The 21,189-nt window shown below is 52.3% G+C and overlaps 11 protein-coding genes and 1 non-coding gene across 12 annotated transcripts; 8 read left to right on the top strand and 4 right to left on the bottom strand.

Annotated features, from left to right (window-relative positions):
• Positions 1–1,206: 1,206 nt before the first annotated feature.
• On the top strand, positions 1,207–2,391 carry BJX67DRAFT_370489 (class I SAM-dependent methyltransferase; the record flags this gene model as incomplete). Its single annotated transcript, XM_071030924.1, has 1 exon — positions 1,207–2,391. The coding sequence occupies one exon, from the start codon at positions 1,207–1,209 to the stop codon at positions 2,389–2,391; it is 1,185 nt and encodes a 394-aa protein (XP_070889109.1).
• Positions 2,392–3,447: 1,056 nt separating this feature from the next.
• Positions 3,448–5,126, top strand: BJX67DRAFT_307764 (uncharacterized protein). Its single transcript, XM_071027089.1, has 6 exons — positions 3,448–4,013; positions 4,070–4,203; positions 4,255–4,407; positions 4,461–4,661; positions 4,731–4,856; positions 4,915–5,126. Exons 1-6 carry the CDS (start codon positions 3,793–3,795, stop codon positions 4,956–4,958), a joined length of 879 nt encoding a protein of 292 aa, XP_070889108.1. The 5' UTR covers positions 3,448–3,792; the 3' UTR covers positions 4,959–5,126.
• A 532-nt stretch (positions 5,127–5,658) lies between these two features.
• On the top strand, positions 5,659–7,982 carry BJX67DRAFT_391398 (phosphate transporter; the record flags this gene model as incomplete). The annotated part of the gene is made up of 5 exons (XM_071034770.1): positions 5,659–5,994; positions 6,056–6,163; positions 6,218–6,549; positions 6,599–7,551; positions 7,624–7,982. Exons 1-5 carry the CDS (start codon positions 5,932–5,934, stop codon positions 7,980–7,982), a joined length of 1,815 nt encoding a protein of 604 aa, XP_070889107.1. The 5' UTR covers positions 5,659–5,931.
• A 276-nt stretch (positions 7,983–8,258) lies between these two features.
• Positions 8,259–8,329, bottom strand: BJX67DRAFT_t34. The gene has a single exon. It is a non-coding gene; the product is annotated as a tRNA-Gly (tRNA).
• Positions 8,330–9,352: 1,023 nt separating this feature from the next.
• On the bottom strand, positions 9,353–9,660 carry BJX67DRAFT_346627 (uncharacterized protein). Its single transcript, XM_071028434.1, has one exon. It carries the CDS (start codon positions 9,625–9,627, stop codon positions 9,460–9,462), a length of 168 nt encoding a protein of 55 aa, XP_070889106.1. The 5' UTR covers positions 9,628–9,660; the 3' UTR covers positions 9,353–9,459.
• A 90-nt stretch (positions 9,661–9,750) lies between these two features.
• On the top strand, positions 9,751–11,338 carry BJX67DRAFT_346626 (uncharacterized protein). Its single transcript, XM_071028433.1, has one exon. It carries the CDS (start codon positions 10,361–10,363, stop codon positions 11,108–11,110), a length of 750 nt encoding a protein of 249 aa, XP_070889105.1. The 5' UTR covers positions 9,751–10,360; the 3' UTR covers positions 11,111–11,338.
• Positions 11,339–11,431: 93 nt separating this feature from the next.
• Positions 11,432–12,748, top strand: BJX67DRAFT_307582 (uncharacterized protein). Its single transcript, XM_071027087.1, has 4 exons — positions 11,432–12,196; positions 12,254–12,382; positions 12,443–12,523; positions 12,603–12,748. The coding sequence occupies exons 1-3, from the start codon at positions 11,752–11,754 to the stop codon at positions 12,514–12,516; spliced, it is 648 nt and encodes a 215-aa protein (XP_070889104.1). The 5' UTR covers positions 11,432–11,751; the 3' UTR covers positions 12,517–12,523; positions 12,603–12,748.
• Positions 12,461–13,256, top strand: BJX67DRAFT_307708 (uncharacterized protein). Its single transcript, XM_071027088.1, has one exon. It carries the CDS (start codon positions 12,695–12,697, stop codon positions 13,103–13,105), a length of 411 nt encoding a protein of 136 aa, XP_070889103.1. The 5' UTR covers positions 12,461–12,694; the 3' UTR covers positions 13,106–13,256.
• A 181-nt stretch (positions 13,257–13,437) lies between these two features.
• Positions 13,438–14,369, top strand: BJX67DRAFT_378661 (uncharacterized protein; the record flags this gene model as incomplete). Its single annotated transcript, XM_071032382.1, has 2 exons — positions 13,438–13,525; positions 13,606–14,369. The coding sequence occupies 2 exons, from the start codon at positions 13,438–13,440 to the stop codon at positions 14,367–14,369; spliced, it is 852 nt and encodes a 283-aa protein (XP_070889102.1).
• A 656-nt stretch (positions 14,370–15,025) lies between these two features.
• On the bottom strand, positions 15,026–16,904 carry BJX67DRAFT_346612 (uncharacterized protein). Its single transcript, XM_071028432.1, has 6 exons — positions 16,695–16,904; positions 16,226–16,634; positions 16,014–16,172; positions 15,792–15,965; positions 15,610–15,732; positions 15,026–15,544 (listed from the first exon to the last, which is right to left on the bottom strand). Exons 1-6 carry the CDS (start codon positions 16,738–16,740, stop codon positions 15,130–15,132), a joined length of 1,326 nt encoding a protein of 441 aa, XP_070889101.1. The 5' UTR covers positions 16,741–16,904; the 3' UTR covers positions 15,026–15,129.
• A 65-nt stretch (positions 16,905–16,969) lies between these two features.
• On the top strand, positions 16,970–18,700 carry BJX67DRAFT_346611 (wax synthase family protein). The gene is made up of 2 exons (XM_071028431.1): positions 16,970–18,046; positions 18,161–18,700. The coding sequence occupies exons 1-2, from the start codon at positions 17,226–17,228 to the stop codon at positions 18,609–18,611; spliced, it is 1,272 nt and encodes a 423-aa protein (XP_070889100.1). The 5' UTR covers positions 16,970–17,225; the 3' UTR covers positions 18,612–18,700.
• BJX67DRAFT_307516 (pepsin-like aspartic protease) lies at positions 18,557–20,687 on the bottom strand. The gene is made up of 3 exons (XM_071027085.1): positions 20,276–20,687; positions 19,904–20,228; positions 18,557–19,848 (listed from the first exon to the last, which is right to left on the bottom strand). The coding sequence occupies exons 1-3, from the start codon at positions 20,468–20,470 to the stop codon at positions 18,794–18,796; spliced, it is 1,575 nt and encodes a 524-aa protein (XP_070889099.1). The 5' UTR covers positions 20,471–20,687; the 3' UTR covers positions 18,557–18,793.
• Between the last annotated feature and the right edge of the window lie 502 nt (positions 20,688–21,189).

Genomic DNA, 21,189 nt, shown 5'->3' with positions numbered 1-21,189 from the left:
GCAGCTTGCAAGCTGGCCAGGGGTTCTCAACCTGACCAGTCCCCAACCGAGACAGTGAGTATAGCTTCGGCCACCTCCCTTCCTTCTTTTCGAGAAACCATAAAATTTCCACCGGCGAATCTCCGGCTTGAATGATCAGTGGATTATTCAGCGGGATCCCTTCTCCAAGGCCGGTTGTGGCGGCACCAGCCGGAGGGAGCTTCCCGTTCAAGCATCCGGCTCAGGCGACACCCGTAACAACGCGGGTATCCGGGCGAGTCCAGCTCAAGTTCATCACTTGAACGGGTTTAAAAGCGGGGAGCCAAGAACTGAGGAGAGGCCTGGACAAGGGAGGGCGTGCGAGAGTCACTCGTGTCTCTCGAGTCCGACCCGATTGATCCTTAGGGCAAGGATGATGACGAAGGCGCTTGGAGAAACGGGGAACAATGTATGGACCGACCAACCATATCTCAGCCAGGGTCCAAACCGCCCTGACCGACGGTCTGACTGCTGATCAAGCATTGGCTGCCAAGACCTATTTCGGTCTTCGAAGGGTAGCGTCTTCCGCATTGAAGCTCTGACATCGCAAAAAAAAAAAAATACAACTCTTGAGCACGTTGCTCAGCCCTCATAGGGGAATCATGAAACGTATCAGTTCAGGAAGGGTGGGCTCGTATTCTTTATCACCTACAGCAAAGGCTCCCAGTTGCGGAGTGCCGTGATCGGAGGAGGAACGGAGGTCAGCGACATGCCAGGAATTGACTCATCGGCGGCCATGTGCTGCAACAAGAACCAGTCAGCAGGAGAGGGACTTTTCGCTTCAGTTTACCCACACCAAATGATCAACGGAATGGCGGTTCCTAGGTCGCCTGCTTGCCTTTGCTACCACATCCGACTCTTCCGGGAACACCCAGATCTGGTACCAAAACCCACAATTACTAACTGCCACAGGCAGGTCATATGGCAAATCAGTATAATTCATGCCGCTCAACGGTACCTCCAATCTGGGCTCCAACATGTCGAGGGGGGAAAAAATTCACACGGGACGCTTATAAATTCGGCTTCACCCATCTGCGATCTGAGAGAGAAATTCCGAACCTGACATGACCATTAAACCATCGTAGCATCAGTTCAGTTGCACTTCTCTTTCGTCACTGATGCGACTTTGTTTGCTCTGCACTTTTCCAAGTCACCGTACGCCCCCCACAGCCGTAAAACCGTAACAAGATGGCAGAAACGCAGGTCGTTCTGCCGTCGCACCAGTCTGGGCGAAGCTCCGAAAGCTCGAGCTCCCTGGACGCCATCGCGAACGAGAAGCAGAAGCTGGCTGCAGCCGGTTTATCTCAGGCCAAACCCCAGGGGCTCCCCGATCTGCGGAATTCGGCGTCACCAAAGCGATGGAAAACCTTCTGGAAGTCCTTCCGGTATCTGCAACACCTGACGCCGAAACAGGTCGACGATTTCATGGCGTCGTATGTCATCTATAATCTGGACTGGTCGGATGAGAAACAGATGGTCGAGGTTCTGGGTCCAGACTACCAGACGAAGGTCGGAGACTGTCTTCAGGCGTACTATGGGGTGCTTAATCACCTGTGCGCGTTGGGTGATGTGGAAAAAATGTACATCCCGCCGTTCATGAGCAGCAAAGCGACCGTCCGTGAAAACCAGCTGCTGTACGAGGAGTCAATTGCACAGGACATCGGATTAAAAGCAGGAGATCGAGTGCTGGACTTGGGATGCGGCCGCGGGAGGGTCGCGGCGCACATGACACAGTACTCGGGGGCCCAGGTCACGGGGCTCAACATCGATCCCAACCAAGTCGCCCAGGCAAAGTCCTTCAACGAACAGCTCGGCTTCACTTCCAATGCCTTTGTCGTCCAGGACTTCAACAACCTCCCTCTGCCCTTCACCGAGAACAGTTTCGACGCGTTCTACCAAATCCAGGCGCTGAGTTTGTGCAAAGATCTCACTGCCCTCTTCCGCGAGATTCATCGAGTCGTCAAGCCTGGGGCCAGGATTTCTCTGCTCGACTGGGTCAGCTTCCCCAGTTATGAACCCTCGAATGCGGAGCACGCCGAACTCATGCGGCGGGTGAAACCCCTCATCGGAGCTGTGGGCACACCGACACCCGAAATACTGGAGACAGCCCTCATGGATGCCGGGTTCATGGTATTGCGTTCGGATAACGCTAGCGTGGGTGGGTTACAGGCTCCCCTCATCGACAAGGTTGACTTGTACTTCCGCTCTATGCGACAGGTTATTCTTGGTCTTGTCAAAACCCACGTGCTTCCCCGCCATTTCAAAACATTGATCAATCGGTTGTGTCTTGACGGGCAGGCGTTTGTGAAGATGGATAAGATGCGACTGATCACGACGAGTTACCGCATCATTGCACAGAAACCGCTGCAATAAAGCACATATCAAGATGAGAGTCTCATGGCCTGCGAATCACGCACGACAACTGGATATGCATGCCTCTCACTGCCCTTCGTAAATGGACCTCAATCGCGGTCCCGCGTCGCCCATGTTTGACTCGCAATTTCATGAATTGCACATCACCGGTTAATTGTTTTCGCTTTTCACTCCCAACGAGGATGTGAGTCCGGCGTCACGAACCACCTCCTGGGAACCGATTTCTGAGGATCCCAATTTCTCGCTGCTTGAACCTATCCCGCGCGTTTAGAATCATGGCTTCAATCCTGAGGAAATAGTCATCCCACTGCACTGACAGCGTGCTTCTTGCGGGTGAGAGACGCGTGACGTCGGGGCTCCATACAGATCTTGGATTCCGAACAGCATTCTGGAATAATCCTTCATTGTTCTAGGGCTCCTATGGGGCCAGTTCTTTGAACATTATGCGTGGCCGGTGCGCCCTGGTTGGACGATGAGGCCTGGTCTCCGTCCGACGGTCTGCGGATCGTTGCATAGAATCTGCTTAAAGTTTCTCCCCTTCCAAGCTTTGATCATCCTGGGTGTTGGTGTCGGTTCCGCTGGTGCTTTTTTTGCTTTTTTCAGTTGGATACCCCAACGGAGTGGGTTGTCCACATAGAGCGTACATAGACACACTAATGTAATGAATCTTAAGTCCTGCGAGGGGAACAAGAAATATACTGACGCATTTCACTCGATTGGGCAGTAATAAAGACACCGCCAGGATGGATGATGAGGAAAGAACCGTCGAGGGTCCTGGGGCCGTGAAGACCGCACAGCCAAAGGAAACCCGGCGCTTGTCTCGCCAGGGACGAGACAAGCACACAGCCAACAACCAGCTCCCCATCGTGCCGAGGCGAGACCCAGATTCAAGAACACCCACCGGCCACGAGGCACGGGCGGACATGTCGGTTGGAGCACGTTAGTGGCCCAGACTATCAGCTTCAGCTCCACTGCATGGCTGAGGACAAGCCTTTCATCGCAGCCATCCATTTGCGCACGTTGTCTCCTCCCTGTCAGCCTGTAGGCTCCTGTCCCCAGCTCTGCGGCTGTTCGTCTGCTCCCTGCACGGTTCAGGTCATTTTCGATTCGTGCCAAATCGGTGCTGTCGCCTGGACCACTCTATCAAGGCGGATCCCCATCTTCCCTGAGCTGCCCCTCGGTCTCCTTGGTATCCGATTGCTCCATCCATCATGGCCTGCTGCTGTGCTGAGGGAGATTGGGGATGATGAGATTACTTAGGTACCAAGAACACTGCTCTTGATTCTCTTTCACATTCTCTCGCCTCTTTTCCATACATGCCGATCAAGACGAGGTGATCCGCAAGATCGCCAACCTTTTCACCAATCTCTTGTCGATTGTCTCATTGCTCTGCTGTCCACTATGTCACATTATGAGGCCGAAGACTGGCCCCTCCCTGCCAACCGCAGAGAAAGCACAGTTTCGTCGTCAACACGCTCTTCAGGCTCTCTCAGCTTCGTCTCTTCACCTCCCTTCTCTCCCTCCCTCAGCCCTTCCGTCTTCTCATCTCCGGCTTCCCGACCGAGGGAAGGCTCCGTGAACGATGAGGTCGCCCGACTGCCCCTCAATCCCGCCGTCACAGTGTATGCCTCCGAAAGAGCATCCGCAAGATAGTTGTGGCGTAGCTGATCCCTCTCAGATCGTTCGTACGAAGCAGCAAATTGTTCAAGCTGCGATATACATATATCAACATCCGCAAGGACTTCAGCGGGGCGCTGAAATGTCTGGAACTCGGGGGTGGAATTGGCCAGCAGAATGCCTTTTTACATAGCTGTATGCGGGCTCTTTATCTTTGAAGCTTCTTTACTGATCCTATCTTCGCAGTTAACACGACAAGACTCCCCGTCCCACACCTAGAACACCCAAAACTCCCAAACGAGCTGTCTCTCCGCATCTCGTTTCTCGACGAACAGACTGTACAAGTAGGCTCGACAGTTTTCGCGACGCAAATATCCTACACATTCGAAGATTGGGCTGGTGAGGACCCCCTCGTTTTTCGAAGACCTGCTAAGCTAAGATATATCGCCAAGATTGTCTACAATTCCAAGAGCTCATTCTTGCCTCGAAACTGGTCTTCATCGCTGGTATCGCTGAAGCCAAGTCCAAGGGCCGCGGAGAGGAGTGTATCAGCCAGAATCTACGCATCCTCCGCGGGCAGAGTGGCAAACTGGTCATGCTATTTTTCGCCAATTCGCAGCGCAAAGAGCACAAGCGATACGTCTCCATTCCTCGTACGTCTTCCCACAAATCCCAATTTGGATCCGCGTGGCAAACGAGAGCTGACTCGCGCGCGTTTTCAGTCACTTGCATTGAGAGTGTGAACCCTGGCAAGAATTCGCGACGGCCAGTCGTGCTCCAGCTGCAGCCGAACTTCGATCATCTTGCGCAGATGAAGACGCTCCAAATTCAATTTTTAATGGAAGAAGGTACGTGGCTGGTCGTGACCGCCATTATCCGTCACTAACACCCGGTTTTTGTCTCCAGACCAAAAAGCGTTCTGTCAATTTCTCGCAGAGAACTCACGGTGACTGGGCCGCCTTATCTCTCTCTTCTGAATTTCTGCTTCGTGTTTAGTTTAGCATTGGGATACCAGGGTCGGGTTTAATATCGCATATGGATTTGCTTGTTTCAAATCATGGCAGGATGTATCATTCTCATACCCCCAACTCGAATGACATGACGGGATCATGACCTCAACTTCTCAAAATTTTCAGCCAGCTTCCTTCAGTCTCAGCAATCTTCTCAAGGAAGAATTCTCAGATCTTGAATCGAAGCCTCGGAAACTGCGGCAAGCAGCCGTCCCAACAGGTCGGGTAAAAGCGCGACACACCCGCCGCAAGGGCCATTCAAGAGCATGATTGAGCAGACTCCCAGCCATGCTTTGTCCAATGGGTGTTGTGTGCGGCGTTTTGTGACAAGTGGACCAGGGCACGCAGTGAGAGGTTGTCCGGCGACTTGAAGCCCAGGATACACGCACGTGGGGCGAAGAATTGGTTCCTGGGGCTTTCCCTTGGAATCACCACTGCGGGAGCTACCTTTTAGCCTCTACCATCCCACGACTCTTCCCACCCTGTCGAGCGTGCCCACATCCAATGAGAACAACCACGAGGCACGTCCTCCTCCCCCCAACCTTATCCGCCAGCTCCCAAGTTGATTCTTGAAATGGGGCAACGACTCGACCGCAGCACGCGCCGCACCCCCCCCCCCCCCCCCCCCCCCCCCCCACCCACCTGATGCTCATCCCGCCCCAGCACCCTCGATTCCCATCGCCTAGAATCTGCCACGGTCGAGGGGAAGAAGCATGACTCGGCAGGTATATACCGTCTCTCCCAGGGTGTGGGCTGGCCTCGGCGTCTTGGAGCGTTCTTCCAAATTGCTTCTCGAATCTCACTTCCCCCAAAGCCCGTCGTGGCATGCGTCAGATCCTGATGCTTCGCTACTCAAGACTTTCTTGTCGTTGAACCCTTTGCCGCTGAATCTCGCCAAGTTCAGTGTCTCATCATGAGCAAGTTCCGGTCGCGGTTGTACAAGACCGATCGAGCGAGGGATTTCGAGCACGAGCGGGTACAGACTAGCCCAAGGAACCCAGGTCTCTTGGAAATCGACAACACTGACGACTTCTCAGGACCGCCATGTACGCACGCGACAGATCTATGAGACCATCGACCGCCAATCGTTCCAATGGGTTGTTGTCTTGGTTGCTGGAGTCGGGTTCTTCCTCGATGGGTATACGGTTAGTTTCGCTAACAATCGGATCGAACCACACGGTTGATGAAGCCTCCTTTAGCTCTTCGCGAGTAATATCGCCCTTCCGATGATTGCCTTTGTCTACTGGCGCGATGAAATCTCTTCTTTTCGACTCACCTGCGTCAATATCGCTACGTTAGGTGGCACACTTCTCGGTCAGGTCTTATTCGGGTATCTTGCCGATCGAAATGGGCGGAAGAAGATGTACGGTGTGGAACTGGCGCTGCTCATCGCATCGACTTTGGGGGTGGCCATGTCCTCGACGGGTGAACATGGCAGTATGAACGTATATGCCTGGCTGGTTTGGTGGAGGATCATTGTCGGCATTGGCGTTGGTGCTGACTATCCCCTCAGTGCCGTCATTACCTCTGAGTAAATATCCCATGGACACTTGATCTGAAGCAAAATTCTGACCATTTAGATTTGCACCCACACGGCACCGTGCGCGGATGATTGCTTCCGTCTTCTTTATGCAACCCCTCGGTCAGATCGCCGGAAACCTCGTATCGCTTATCGTCGTCGTCATTAGCAAGAAGCAAGGATACGACGATATTACCCGCACTGTCGACGTTATGTGGAGATGGGTAGTAGGAATCGGTGTCGTGCCTGGAGTCATCGCAACACTCTTCCGATTCGCCATTCCCGAAAGTCCTCGGTACCTACTAGAGATCGAAGACGACCCAGTCCAAGCGGAATTCGACGCAACGACCCTATTCAGCGAGCCGGGATCCCCAGAAGTAGACGAGGGTCTCAACAACATCAATAACATCAATCTCATAGCACCCTGGAACGAGATTACCCTCCCATCTCCAGCCCTCGCAGCCAACTCCGTCGCTATCACTCTCCACTCCATCGAAGAAAGCGAGCGATCCCCATCCCAAGCCCAGTTCATCCAACCCGCAACCCTGAACGCCCACTGGAACCTCTCGCGTCGCGACATAATCCAGTACTTCTGGACAGAGGGCAACTGGCGCACTCTCGCAGCCACCTCGCTCTCCTGGCTCCTCCTCGACTTCGGCTTCTACGGCATCGGCCTCTCAAGCCCCCAGTTCCTCGCGAAAACTTGGGACTCGTTAAACCTCAGCGGTCCCGCCCCGCCTTGGATGACAGATGATACAGGAGCCGCAGATATCTACAAGATGTTCCAGGACAGCTCGACGCACTGCCTGATTATCCTCAACGCGGGCAGTTTCGTTGGCGGCGTCCTTCTCCTCTTGTTCATCCACAAACTCGACCGTGTGAGTCTCCAGAAATTCGGCTTCCTTGCGCTCGCTGCGCACTTTATCGCCCTGGGCACAATGTTCATCACCGTACACAAAGAGGGCCTCGTCGCTGTTATTCTGTACATCCTCGGCCAGATTCTCTTTAACTTTGGTATTCCCCTCCTTCTCACAAAAGCAACCGTAGAAAAAAAAAAATAAAACAATAAAACTAACCATAACCCAGGCCCAAACGCAACAACATACATAATCCCCGCCGAAATCTTCCCAACCCGCTACCGCGCCACCTGCCACGGCATCTCCGCCGGCGCCGGCAAACTCGGCTCAATCCTCATCCAGGTCTTCTCAGCATACTACAAGTTCGGGACAGGCCCAGGAGAAGGCCAGACAATCCGGCACGGCTGGATGCTCATCGTCTTCAGTGCGTGCATGATCATCGGGGCGGTGGTGACGCATTTCTGGATCCCGCCTGTGCAGCGGCGCGATGGGAAGGGGAAGGTTTGGGGCGGGAAAACGGAGACGCTGGAGACCTTGGGGATGGGGAGGCAGGGGTGGAAGAGTCGGTTTGTGGGGGTGAGGAGGTAGTTGATGGGTCAGTCTTCTGGATATCGCGAAGTACGACTGTGTCTGTGCTTGTTTATAGATATTGGGCGGATTTGTTTAGATACCCGAATTACGAATAGAAAGATAAACTCGCATATAATCAGAAGACGGCCAACACGTTGTTTCCCACGAGGGAATCGGGGAAAAGAAAAGATAAGCAACCAGAGAGGAATCAAATCGCCCCCAGAGTAATGCAAAATCGAGCTTTGGGCCCAAGAAAAGAGAGGGCGGGAAAAAAAAATGCAAAATAAGAAACGATGCATCATCCGTGAATCGAACACGGGCCTCGTCGATGGCAACGACGAATTCTACCACTAGACCAATGATGCTATTGGAGAATGCTTAGCGATTCCATTCATGGACTATTATTCACACCTGGCGATATTTCAAGGTCAAACTCCAAAAGCCAAAGTTAAATCAACATTCTCCCCATGTGCAGTCCCCCATGGCGCAGGAAATTCTATATACTTACTCTATTTATATTCCTTAAACTCGCATCCATGATCAGTTTATTATACTAAGTACAGATGTTATTGGTAACTTCATTGAACATTTGTTTTATTTCAACACGCATGCCAGGCAATTGGCGTATAAAGAACTTGCCTTGCTAGTAGACTAGAGGATTAAATTAAGTCCTAATAGGTAGACTATAAATAAGATTGGCCTCCAGTAGCTTAGGAGACCTTTATTCCCGTAACTATATCTTGTATAGTAGGTTAATATTAACTCCTAGTTCTTGACGGCCATGGAAGTTACTTCATACTTACTTTTGATAAAATCTATAGCAAGAATAGCATAATACCAATCTGCATGTCTTCTTATTTATTGTATTTCCTGCAACCACTTGATGTTGGTTGTTTTGGTCCCTTAAAGCGCGCGTATAGGAAGATTATTGAAACAAAATCATGCCTTGGAATCCATTATATTTGTTATCGAAGCGACGACCTCTCGTGCGCTTCTAACCCTGGGCTCCCACACAGGACTTCCGGAGGGTTCGGATTGACTTGTCTTACCTGGTGCGATCACGTCCAACGAGTGTGGAGACTCGTCACGGTCGGGTTGAAGTCGAGGTGACAGGGCAGGGCCAGCCTATAGTACGTATACTATAGCCTGTAGAGTAGGTACTAGACAAGTTGCTTCGCAAAGATCCTTAAGCGGGTCGCTCTGGGACAATAGTAGTAGAATCGCTGGTACTCTGATAACAGGAGTATTGATCACGAAGATAGGAAAGCTAGATACAGTGGTAATGAGCGTCCTTAAGTATTCCTCCAGCCCCTACCATTTTCCTACCCTTGATGGTATACCAGATGGTATATCCAATTAGGTCGCGTGGGCCCGTATACCATTCTCCTACCATCAATAGTATACCGAATGGTATACAATCACGTGTTCTCCACCCTGGTTCGTGGGCGTCAACCTTGGTGACCTTCGCCGTACAATGGAGTAAATAGTCTTGTCGTCACCCGTCTAGCGCCGGCGTTAATGCGAGGTAGTAACACCAAAGCTCCTCAAAATTATCACTGCGATAATTTTGTCGTGGTCGTAATAGTAAGCGTTGGTAAAATGAGCGTGAGGGAAATATTATCATCGAATAATATTTCCGCCTGGGTAATGTTGTGCCTGGCATAATATTTTCACCGCCTTGGCGTGGGTCATAACAGCTAGCTTTATACCTGCCCTTACTATGACAGAATTCTTAAAGCTCTCAGCCCTTTATCAGCATGCTGAGGATGTCCTCTCTTGCTTATACCTTGCCAAAGACCACGGGTGTTTGGCTAAGTTGGAATGTTTTATATCCTATAATCTGGAGTTATAGATGACTATGGATTCTCTCATTCTCAATTTACTCCTTTTTACAGCCAGAATTAACAAAGTTTTCGGGTTTCTTAAGATAGCTTAGGTTGACCCTATAAACCCTGATGTGGATGTGGTCCACGCTTTATCGAACGAGGGTACCCCAACTGGACCTTTCACTGGCGTCTGGATTCGAGTTGGATCATCCTTGGGTCTGTGGATTTCTTTTTTTTTTTTTGCGTCAGAGTTAGACTTTCCAGCTGCGGGAGGTTCCACAGTCGATCCTGATACACTCGGGCAAGTCCCTGTGGAATGTGGATACGGACTACAAATGTACCACAGCCACTCGTCTCCTCGCAAGATGGCTTGTCCCATGCTCGGTTACAAGTTTCGTTGTCTGGGTAGAGTATATAAAGGATAACATACCCTTGCCTGTTGTTTTCCGGCCAGTCTTCGTACCTAAGGTCCGTCTAACCCTCCACGTGGATACCTGTCATCCTGCTGATCATTCTGAATCTCAATTACCATTACTGATCACGATGCTACCTAATTACCATGAGTAAGACATGGTGCCACGAGGAACGAAAGCTTCTATGACTGACACACCCAGGGTCATGCAATCCGGGATGGTTGACTTCATCATCGGCAAAAATCGAAAGCGGTTCTGGATCCACTCTGCGTTGGCAGGCTATATACCCAAGAAGATCCTTGATCGCCCAGTCAATGACGAGATGGATGAGGTCGACTTTGGTCGTTGCTGTGAATTCGCATATTGTGGTAATTACTCCGTTCCGTTGCCAATCTCCCGACTCCATCAAGATGGTAAGGTCGAACCCACCAGGACTCCAAGAAAGCGGTGGAACCCTACATACCTTTCCAATAATATTTTTTATACAACGTCAATTGGTGATTACAAAGCTCACTTGGTTGAGCAACTTGGCTTGTCGACTTGGGACAGAAACGAACGTGATGGATTAACTGACCCTGCGAATGATTACACGGAGGTCTTTTTGGTTCACGCTAGGATGCATCGTGTCGCCCACCAAACGGACTGGACCTTACGACGCGACCTGTCCCTGTACCGGCTCACTTGGTTGTTGGAAAACTTCACCCTTTCTGACGACCGCGCTGGAAATATTGTGAGCCTGTTAAGATTTGTTTTCGTAGAGAGCGAACCAATGAAGGATATTCGGAAGCTACTGTGCGATTATGCGACGTGGAATGTGGAGGTTCTGATGCGTGATGTTGAATTCCAGAAACTCCTGGATGCCGTACCTTCATTGGAAAAGGTCATCTTTCGCTCGATGTGGATGTAAGTTGTTGGGCCTATGAGACTCGAAATATTGCGTTGTCCCAGTATTCTAGATTTTTCACTCAATATAGCTTGTCCCTGTGTCATATGTCCTCTCTCTCTCTATCGTTGAGCCTGCATGTTAGCAACGGCCCTCGCCACTCTCCCTTCTTGCACCAACTTCATGAAGGCTTTGTGGAAGGAACGCATGAAACCCTTGCTCAAGCAAGCTGCTGAAGATGTGATCACTGTTCATAGAAACGAGGATAGTGGATCTCCTTACTGGGGGCCTTTGGGTGGGGAGATATATCAAGACACCCCAAGTGAGCTGTGGTCAATCTGGTGATCATGACGAGTGCTGAAGGCAGCGAGTGGGGTTCAAGTTCATTATGGTCCAGACTAGTACATTTGAAGTAAAGCGACTGCGGAATGCCAGATCCCAACCACAGTGCAACCCCAGGGCACCGCAGCCAACCGTTCCTGGTACTTGACTGACAGTGTTCAGTCATATCATCATGTGCGCTCGGAGGCAAACTAACAATTGTAGTAAGCGCCTGTGCCTGTGGGTACGTACCGATGTAAGCCAATCACTTGCACGGATTCATTGGTTTGTGACAGGATACCCCATTGATACATTTATCCGCTCCGAGGAAGGACGCTTCGGTAATGATCGGATATGGGAGTGTCTCAGTCGAGTTTGTCAGATTCCTAACATGCATATATGTCGTGCGCCGTATAGAACTCACTACATATCTTGAATGTGGAGTGATTACCTGTGCCTTCACTCACTTGACATTTCCATTACCCCGATACCACATGTTTCCCTGTGCTTTTCGGCCCTTCTCTCCCTTCCCTCGCACCAGCATCACCCCTACGGCGCGATATTTCCATCGGGTTACGACAGACTTCATTGCCCATGACGTGAGAGGAAATCTGGTTACCAAAAAGGTGCCTATTATCGTTGGCGACCCGGGAGAAGCATATGTTTTGATTGAGCCAGGGGTTGGTAGTACCTTCCATGCTGCCAATCCCTTTACATCAGCTTCTGCAGCTAGCGCTGAAGATAGATATAAACTTACATTCTTCCATGATTCGCAATACTTTGGTTTTGGTAAGTCACCAGTTCATGGCAGTTGTCTAGCCGGCCTAACAGTTTGTTCCATGCCAGAATCATCGAGTTATCCCCGCCTTTACGTCCCAACCCAAATGCCTCGCCAAACAGAGTCGAATACAAGCCCTGCAACTTTGTTCTTAAGTGGAAAGATGCATGAGATAGTCCTAGATAGAACTCTCGATGGTACAACCCAGTTATCAATTCGTTCAGTCGCACGGGTGCTGATCCATGATATCTATTTAGCAAATTTTGCTGAGAAGGCAAACGCTACTGGTCAGAACCTAGCCAGCGTACTTCACCAGCTGAAGGATATGTGATTTCAAGGTTGTTTTCTCTAGCTATATCGGAAACCGATTGATATACGTGGATATGGAGTCGAGTTGCTAATTGACCCTTTATTTAGGTCTTGTCCTTGCCACGGCGTTTTCCAGCTTAATTGCGGCCGGGATCTTTGCTGGTCTTGACGGTGTCCGAGACCATACAGGATGGTAATGGATGTTCATCCTTGAGGGGGCAGGAAGCTTCTTTTTTGCAATCATCGCGATGGGCCTGCTCCCACGCTATATCGACTCCAATTCCGGGAGCGGACGGTCGCTACTTACTTCAGCCTCACGACGCGACGACCAACGCTATCACGTCAGCTTCGCCGACACTCCACTGCGCACGATCCTCGGTCTCTCCAGTCGTCCCTTCCGAGCCAATCACAGCTGCAGCTTATACAAGTCTCGAGTTGGGGCGACGAGGGGTCGGCTGCGGCAGCCCTTTTTCACCCAAGCACTGGCAAAGTTCGAGGGCACGCAATGCCGCTCAAGTTGTTCGGTCGATCGATGCAGAGAGGAGGGGCGCTTCCGATCGGGTTGTGGGCAATCAGGCATCCTTCGCCAAAGACCTCGCCGACGAGGCTGATGATCCGTCCGGCAAACGACGCGCCTCCAAGACTGCTGGGGGATTGATGCCAACTTGCTTCGATTCTCAAGAGACGCTCGGATCGCGGCAGGGTCTTTCTCCAAGCGGCCAAATGCAGTCAAACTTCTCTTCATCCTCGAGCGACGATCGTTACCCGCAGCGTCGCTGATTGGGGGCGCTTGCAGCGCAGCCTCGCCCTGGTTCAGGGTCGCACAAGGCTGAAGGACAGCGTTGTCCAGAGGCACGTCCAGGATTTTCCTTGCAACTTCTTCACGGTATCAATTTTTCCTTTCTTCAAACCAATGATTGTCCCCTCGTCCACCCTCACCATAATGCTCTCCCGGGGACGGACGCTCGATGTCCTCGCCCGCAGGCAAACAGGCTCGGGTGAAGTACCGGCCGTTTGCTTCGATGATTGCAGTGTGACTCCCTTAATTCTTCAAATTGTGGTGCGATTGAAGCCCAAACCTTCTAACATTGGCTTTACTTTCAACAACCAGACAATGCCGTCCTAGAAGCTCAGAACGTAGGCCGAGTCCCCGAACTCTGCGCCCCCGATTCAACCTTCACGATCCTGAGAGAAGAATGCGCCTCCTGCATCACAAGCCAGATCAGCAACGACAATTCTTCAGATGGACAGTCAGAAACCGATACCCTCCCTCCGGACTTCGACCAATATATCGACTACTGCGAGTCCGAGAGTGACAACCCCGATTCGCCAGACATAGTCTCCCTCCTTGAGTCCTGGTCGTCGCTGGCTGCGACGCAGTCCGCGATCCAAGAGACCCTCTCGTCGTTGGGATATAACTTCCTGACGACGTCAACAGATGTGAGTACCGGGACCACGAGTACGACATTGCCGACCACCAGTACAACTTTATTACCAACCGCAAGCGCCACGGGTAACCCTACAGAAAGCCCCAATGCCAATTCGCAATCCTCCACCTCCCCAGATATAGGCGTCATCGTCCCCGCCGTCGTGGTGCCCGTCGTTTTTGTATCTCTTATTGCGGTGTTTGCTGCTATTTTTTTCCTCCGTCGGCGGCGTCGGCAGACGGCGTTGGAGAGGGAACGTGGACGAAAAAGCGATTACGAGGGCAAGGCACAGCTGCACGCGGACGCGTTCAGGCCGGAACTCGATGCTGTCGATGCAGTGAAGAAGATATACCCGAGCGAGCTGGCGCAGAACGAAGTAGCGGAGTTGCCTGCGCGAGAGCCCGTCGGGAGTGAGATGGACGGTGGTGGGGATAGACGAGATTCTTGACGCATAGACGAAGACTGGTCTCTTGAACTACTTCGTACGAATACAACATCCTACTCTTATGTAAGTTCAGGCAGCAAAAACGTATTCTACCGTTTGCGCTTCTGTCGATTCCCATCTCTAGCCTTCGCTGCCAGACCCGCGGTTCATCTACATTGCCAGCCAGGGTTTCGAGAACAGCCGAGCTCTCGACAGAGGGGACCACCAGTTCGCCAATCACGCGGATGATCGCATTTTCCGGTGTGCGGGCAAGCCTTTTCACAGTCCACTGGATATTGTTCGCCTGCTCCCTCTGCCCCATGCTCCCCCCTTTATATTATGGGTGTTTCTGCCCTAGCTAGAATATTTAGCTAAAATATTTTCCTAGCCCTTTACATTCTATAGTGTACCCTGAAACCTTCTATATTTCTCGCAGATACATATATGTATGCACTATTGCCAGCAGGCCCAAAATCTGAAGATAACTCACAGTCAATCTCAACTTCGTATGGGAAGTAACAACGACTAAGATTTCCTCGATCATGAGGATTGCTGACAGATAGTTGCTTTGGCTGGTTGGATTTGAGATCGTCTCAGTATTCATGCTCGACAAGGGAGTACAGCTGTGTTGTAAACTTGCCCGGGCGGATATGGGAACGAAGGATCCCAGCATTGGAAGGGAATAGAGGGATGCAGGTCTTATAAAATCTAATATAGATTTCATGAACTCATCATAATATATACAGTATTTCAATAAGTAAACATCATGCATATCACCATCGCACTACGCACCCTTCCCCTCCTGTGGCGAATACGGCGGCGGCGGCGACGGCGTCCGAGCCCGGCTCGTTCTCGCAGTCCGACGCTCAGGCTCGGCGTACGTGGGAGCCGGTGTTGATACTGAGCTGTTATCATGCGCATTCCTGCCCGTGGCCCGATTCCTCTTGTTATTCCTCGCGCGACGGACCTGCCAAATAATGAGGGCGGCAACGATTGCGACGACGGGGACGACGACACCGATCGCGATCTTCGCGGGTAGCGCTAGGCCACCGCCTGAAGGGGAGTCGCAGACGAGAGTCGAGTTGTCGTCCGGGTAGCTTGATGTCTCGGTGATTGCGTCTTCGAAGCCGCCGCAGTTGAAGTTGGATCGTGAGTTTACTGTGATTTGCGAGAATTCGGAGAGGTTGGGGAAGGAGGCGCTGGAATGGGGGTTGGGTTAGTTTGTGTGTGGTACGGAAGATCGGGGGGGGGAGAAGGGAGGGACCTTTCGATGCTGCCGATTAGCTCGATGTTTGAGGCGCTGATGAGGGGGGAATTGAGGCTTAGGGAGCGCCCGGAGTCGATGTGGATGGATGCATCGGTATCTTGGAGAGCAGGAATTTGGAGGCTAGTAGTCGTCAGTGGGGAAGAGACTAGAATTGTGGGTAAGAAGATGGGATGAAGGACCTTTCGATATCTCCCTGGATGTACAACTGTTTATCGATGGACATGAGGTTGGCGAAATCAAGGTCGTAGCCATCGTGCAGAACATTGAGATCGAGCCTCAACCCCGAATTGGTGGATGTAGTGCCTTCAGAGTGGGCTGGTGGACCGGCAGAAAATAGTCGAGGCATGGTGACGCTGCTTCATGTGAGCGTGAAGAAGACGAGAGACAGAGAGGGGACGCACCTGGATATGGCTCCAGCCAGCTGGATGAAGCCTGCGGACTCAAGGAATGGAAGGGAGATCCCAAAGCTGGATGGGGGGGTTGTCGAAGGATAATTGCATTGGCCGCAGCTTTGGATTGTCAGATCATCGCTGACCGTTCGCAGAGAGTCGAAGTTTACGCTGCGAAGTGTCAGCCTTGCAGCTTCGGTCTTGACCTTTTGAGGGGACGGTACCTTGCGAAACTCGAGTAGTCAAAGATCGAAATGGAGCCGGCCTCCTCCAGAGACGGAAAATCGATGGTCAAATCCGTCCCGCTTTCGGTGAGGGTTAGCGATCTGATCGTTTCCAGTTGTGGGAAGGATACACGGGTGATCGGTTGCATATTGTCAATGAGCAAGTCTTCTCCTAGAGAGACGAGATCAGGCGCTTCAAGAGACGTTATATGCTGGCCCTGCGGCGGGTGGCCGTGGTATTCTATCTTGATTGTGCCGGTAATATTGACCAGGTTGGGGAGGACCAGTGGGCCGGGGAATCTATAGTCGATGTCGAGAGTGCCATCCCACGCTTCACAGTTTGCAAACTTGTCCAGGTCTGCTGGCTCTTTGATAGCCTCCCATCCACGGCACTCTTGAGCAGCGGTGGCTGCAGCAAATTAGCGGTTCATCACATCATGGGTATAAAAGCGGATGGAGCAGCGCGTACAGATCGGGAAACCCCCGAGGAGCAGGGTTTTCCAGAGCGAGGGCATGATGATGCTTGACTAAAGTGGGTGAAGAACAGCAAACTCGGTTCAGAATTGGGGGGCGCATCTCCATGGCTTTATCGCCAGTCCATGTCTCACTAGACTCGGATTGCGCCCAACTGACCTGACTCGGCGTGATGGATGATTGGGTAAGAGAGATCAGCCCAAAGAAGCGCATGGGGCGGAAGCCTTGGCAGGGCAAAGGCCGCTCCATCGGAGGATGCGAGAGTGATGAGCATGGAGAGGCACACAAGAGGAATGCGAAGACTGGCACTGGAGATGAACCAGCAAACCATGTGAAGCCATCAAATCATTGATCGAGCTGCCTGATTGTGTGCAGAATGCCGATCTTCAACAAGGCGTCCACTCACGACAGGCCGATCTGCAGAGGCCATCGAAAACATTCTCAGCCTCACGCGAGTCCGAGTTCTGTTGCTTGCCTTTGTCTTCACCTTCAAGACGATCCTCGGATTCCGACTCAGCTCTGAACAATGTTTCCGCCGTGGATAACACCCGTCCTCTGCTGGAACCTCATCCAGACCATCACCGGCCTCACTGTGACATTTACCGCCTCTCGATCGCGCGTTCGCCCAATTGTCGCCGCACTCACAGCTCTCCTCGCATACGCCCTCACGTCAAACATCCGAACCTACTTCTCTGGAACGCGTCCGTCAGGGCCCGTGGTGTCAATGTGCTGGGTCAACGTGCTCAACGCGATCGACCTCCTCGTCCTCAGTCGCGCTTCTTTCGAAGCACAATTGCACTACAAAAACGCAAAGGACGAAAAGAAGGAGAAACAACATACGAAGTCTGGGAATGACAACTCCGCCAGTCTGTCAAAGAAATTGCTCTTCGCCCTCGAAATCCCCTACAACTACCGCCGCATCAACACACCCTGGCAAATCCGGGTCCTCCCAGCGTTCAACCCCCGAAATCCAGCCTCTGTCCCCACCAAAACTGCATTCCTCCTCCAATCAACCCTGAAACTCGCCATTGCCGGCACCCTAATCCACCTCCTCACAATCGACGCCCACAACCCGCACCTCTCATCCGTGATCGCAGAGCTCGACGACTCGAAATCCGTCCTCGCCCTTCCATTCCGAACACGAACACCGGACTCCGAGCCCTATGCTCGAAGATTGCTCATCCAGGCGCTATTCACCCTCTCCTTCGGAATCGTCACACGCGCCACAATAGTCGGAGGGTATACATCCGGCTCCATACTCGCCGTTCTCCTGGGCGGCGATCCCGCCGATTACCCGCCTATCGCGGGGAGCCTGGCCGAGGCGTGGAATTTGCGCCGGCTATGGAGGTTCGTTCTTCCCTTCCCTCCCCCTCCCCCCCCAAAAATATAAATATATACATCCCCCACTCCTCAGCCTACAGCAACACCAGAACTAACACGAAAGCAAAACGGGAATGATAGTCTATCCTGGCACCAACTCCTCCGCAAACCGCTAACCAGCAACGCAACCTTCCTCGCATCCTGCACGCTAGGCATCGATCCCACATCGGCCGCGGCGCACTGGGTGCGCGTCGCTCTGACGTTCGCGGTCTCAGGGGTGGTCCACTCCCTCCTTGACATCGGATTCGGTGTGCCCCTCTCGAAGACGGGTGGTGTTTATTTCTATTCGTTGCAGATACTGGGGTTCGTTATTGAATCTGTCGTCGGGTCTATGTACAGGCGTGTGGGTGGACGGTTTGGACTTAGGTTGAACCCGGCGGTGGAGAGGGGGGTTGGGTATGTCTGGGTTGCGGCGTTTTTGTTGTGGAGTACGCCTGTTTGGATTAATCCGATTCTGAAGGGGTTGTGGGGGGATGGGACGAGGGTTATGTCGCCTTGGTTGGGGCTGAGTCCCGAGGTGGTTGCTTTGTAGTATGATTGAGTAGATAGTTGTGGAGAGGGGTTGTTTTAGATATCCTACTGGTACGACATTAGAAATTGGCGGGAACACTGGGCTCGACGACGTTGAAGAACGTAAACCGTGCCCGGGTTCAATCGATCGGCTTGGACGCGGAAATATCTATTTCGTACATGTGCACAGTATCTATCTAATTATTACAATCCTAATAAAAGTCCTACGCCGACAACACCGGCAACTAGCAACGGGTTACTTCGCGGAGCGACAGCCAGGTCAGTCTCCTCGAGATTGCTCGACGTATCGGAGTCTCCGGTCTCCGTCGGAAGCGAGGGGTCATTGATCGCCGTCGTCGAGGCGTGAACGGTCTCGCTCGCCGTTGTTTCGGTGCGGGTTGGGAAAATCGGCCTGTTCGTGTGATCAGGTGGGAGGGAGAGTCCCGAGCCCTCGAGCACAACGGTAGCGGTGGTAACTGCATTCGCGACGGGTGTCGCCCCGGGAACTGAGTCGTCGCCGTCACCGATTTCGAGGATATGGTCGTCACCCGGGTTGAAATTTGCCTGCGCCATCGAGATCTCGTTGTTATCGAGGTCGAAGACGACATATGCGCTGCGGAGGAAGGTGTCGCCTAGAATCGGGAAGAAGTTGACGCTCGGTGCGATGCCAAAAACGCAGCTCTCTTCGCCATTGATGTGCAAGGTGTCGCCCTGGTAGTATAATGCGTCTTGCAGGATGAGTTCACGGAGTGGGACGTGGATGGTGAGGCCGGAGAAGGAGAATGTTACTTTGTAGTCTTCGCGGCCTTCGAGATAGCTATTGCAGGGGACGAATCCGAATTGTTCTTCCTCGCGAAAGTGGACGTCGAGGTCGTTGTAGATTTCGGCGACAATGTCGGCGGGGAGGTAAGTGAGTGTTGATCCAGAGTCGAGGAGGACAACGACGGGAAATTCCTCGTTCTCGTAGGACTTGGAGACATCGTCGGATTCGGATTCGACGACGAGACCCGTGAGGGTAATCCAGAGGTGGACGTATCCGCCGTTGAAGGGTATAACGGGAAGGGTTTGCAGGCCGCCGACGTAGTATGCCGTGTTGACGCCGCCGAAGAGGATGTTTCCCTCATCTTCCCCGAGCCGGTTTAGCCATAGGCTGTAGGCGTGGGAGCTGGTGATATTATTCTGGGCGAGGACTTCGGGAAGATTGGGGTAGATCACGCGGGAGGCGACGTTGGTCGAGTAGCCGATACCTAGTATTCCTTCTGTATCACGGGGGTGCGATCAGCACCGTCCGTGGTCCTAGACTATGCAACTCACTGTCTATGTTTGAGGCTGTCGCAACACCGAACTGAACCTCAGGCAGTCCGGCTTCGGCGATCTCCAGAGTATCTATTGCATAGTATCCTTCAGCCCATGACTGGTCGCCGTATGTTATCGAGAACCGGTCGGAAAGAGTGTCTGATTCGCTCGATTCCGCCGGATCGTATGTACCCAGAGAACCACAACGAGCACCGTACGCGCCACAGACTTCGTTATAAGTGTAAACGACCCAGAGATCGCTGCTTCCCGTATCGACGGAGACCTCGACGCGTTGCGCTGGATTCCCGACTGTGAGATTCGTGGAGTATAAGTCTCCTCCCATCTAATCTGTTAGAGCACAACGAAAAATAGGGGACAAGAATGACAAACCGAATAACCGTACAAGTCCACGCCGACTGTCTGCCGCTTGAATCGCCTGCGATCTCTGCCCACCGGGTCATTGAAACGGTTTCTCTTCAATCCCAGTCGAAGGACGTGGGGGGAGTCGCTCTCATGAAGAGACAAGGAGCACAGCCCCGGCACCACCGCAAGGGCAGCGAGCGAGGAGAGAAGAGCGACTTTCATCCTGCTTTCTGTCCCTCCCCGCGTCAAGATTGGGGTGGAGAAGAGAAAGACCGAAAGGGGGCGGCGGACATTTTATCCACGCCCCATCCGGTCTTCGGGTCGATCTTGGTGCACTGTCTCGGCTGCCGGCATGCGGAGACTCTATCGCTGAGGAGGTGTGGTTCGTGATGGCGTGTCCGCATCGGCTGAGGAAGAGGCAGCCACTCAGATCTTATTCGCTATCTTTCCAGCTCTGCTAAGACCTTGGCCTGGCATTGAAACCGGAAGGGCATGAAGAGAATGGCTGGAGCTCTGAAGAGGGGAAGCAGCCGTCAGCTGTGGCTGTTTGGTGCAGTGGGTCTTGTTCACGCCAGCGATTCAGAAGTGCGGAGATAATCAATGTCATTGGCAGCGCCAGAGTGGTCTTGTGCAAGACGGGGTTGGCAATTTGGAACATGATGATGTTTGTCTCTTTTTGTGACACACATGGACAAGACTGTCTGCATCTGTTTCTGTCTTGCCCAATGGATATTCACGTGAAAGCCCCTGAACACTGCACAGAAGGCTCAAGACCTGGACAGGTTTTGCGTTTAGAGAATTGGGGTCCTTGATTTGCGAGGAGTCAGACAATGAGATCTTTGTTGACCAGGGGCCTCTTCCAGGGGATTGTGGGGAACAAGATCTGTCCCGTTGATTAACATCCACTCAATCCCCAACCTTGGGATGAGGAACGAAAGACC

This window comes from Aspergillus lucknowensis (genome assembly GCF_044049455.1).
Source record: "Aspergillus lucknowensis strain CBS 449.75 chromosome Unknown BJX67scaffold_7, whole genome shotgun sequence".
In the NCBI taxonomy this organism is placed as follows: domain Eukaryota; kingdom Fungi; phylum Ascomycota; class Eurotiomycetes; order Eurotiales; family Aspergillaceae; genus Aspergillus; species Aspergillus lucknowensis.
Note: the sequence above shows the minus strand (reverse complement) of the source record. Positions and strands in the feature narration are given on the sequence as shown.

What these genes read in the sequence shown, in the direction of transcription:
- BJX67DRAFT_307764 (XM_071027089.1), top strand. Translation starts at nt 3,793, where the DNA reads ATGTCACATTATGAGGCCGAAGACTGGCCCCTCCCTGCCAACCGCAGA. An exon ending in GAATGCCTTTTTACATAGCT is followed by an intron (nt 4,204 to 4,254) that starts GTATGCGGGCTC and finishes CTATCTTCGCAG; the next exon opens with TTAACACGACAAGACTCCCC. An exon ending in GCGATACGTCTCCATTCCTC is followed by an intron (nt 4,662 to 4,730) that starts GTACGTCTTCCC and finishes GCGCGTTTTCAG; the next exon opens with TCACTTGCATTGAGAGTGTG.
- BJX67DRAFT_346627 (XM_071028434.1), bottom strand. Translation starts at nt 9,627, where the DNA reads ATGCCAGGCACAACATTACCCAGGCGGAAATATTATTCGATGATAATA.
- BJX67DRAFT_346626 (XM_071028433.1), top strand. Translation starts at nt 10,361, where the DNA reads ATGGTGCCACGAGGAACGAAAGCTTCTATGACTGACACACCCAGGGTC.
- BJX67DRAFT_307582 (XM_071027087.1), top strand. Translation starts at nt 11,752, where the DNA reads ATGATCGGATATGGGAGTGTCTCAGTCGAGTTTGTCAGATTCCTAACA. An exon ending in TTCGCAATACTTTGGTTTTG is followed by an intron (nt 12,197 to 12,253) that starts GTAAGTCACCAG and finishes GTTCCATGCCAG; the next exon opens with AATCATCGAGTTATCCCCGC. An exon ending in CCTAGATAGAACTCTCGATG is followed by an intron (nt 12,383 to 12,442) that starts GTACAACCCAGT and finishes ATATCTATTTAG; the next exon opens with CAAATTTTGCTGAGAAGGCA.
- BJX67DRAFT_307708 (XM_071027088.1), top strand. Translation starts at nt 12,695, where the DNA reads ATGTTCATCCTTGAGGGGGCAGGAAGCTTCTTTTTTGCAATCATCGCG.
- BJX67DRAFT_346612 (XM_071028432.1), bottom strand. Translation starts at nt 16,740, where the DNA reads ATGCCCTCGCTCTGGAAAACCCTGCTCCTCGGGGGTTTCCCGATCT. An exon ending in CCTCGGGGGTTTCCCGATCT is followed by an intron (nt 16,635 to 16,694) that starts GTACGCGCTGCT and finishes AATTTGCTGCAG; the next exon opens with CCACCGCTGCTCAAGAGTGC. An exon ending in ATCCAGGGAGATATCGAAAG is followed by an intron (nt 15,733 to 15,791) that starts GTCCTTCATCCC and finishes GACGACTACTAG; the next exon opens with CCTCCAAATTCCTGCTCTCC.
- BJX67DRAFT_346611 (XM_071028431.1), top strand. Translation starts at nt 17,226, where the DNA reads ATGTTTCCGCCGTGGATAACACCCGTCCTCTGCTGGAACCTCATCCAG. An exon ending in AATTTGCGCCGGCTATGGAG is followed by an intron (nt 18,047 to 18,160) that starts GTTCGTTCTTCC and finishes CGGGAATGATAG; the next exon opens with TCTATCCTGGCACCAACTCC.
- BJX67DRAFT_307516 (XM_071027085.1), bottom strand. Translation starts at nt 20,470, where the DNA reads ATGAAAGTCGCTCTTCTCTCCTCGCTCGCTGCCCTTGCGGTGGTGCCG. An exon ending in TGGACTTGTACGGTTATTCG is followed by an intron (nt 20,229 to 20,275) that starts GTTTGTCATTCT and finishes CTAACAGATTAG; the next exon opens with ATGGGAGGAGACTTATACTC. An exon ending in GACAGCCTCAAACATAGACA is followed by an intron (nt 19,849 to 19,903) that starts GTGAGTTGCATA and finishes CCCGTGATACAG; the next exon opens with AAGGAATACTAGGTATCGGC.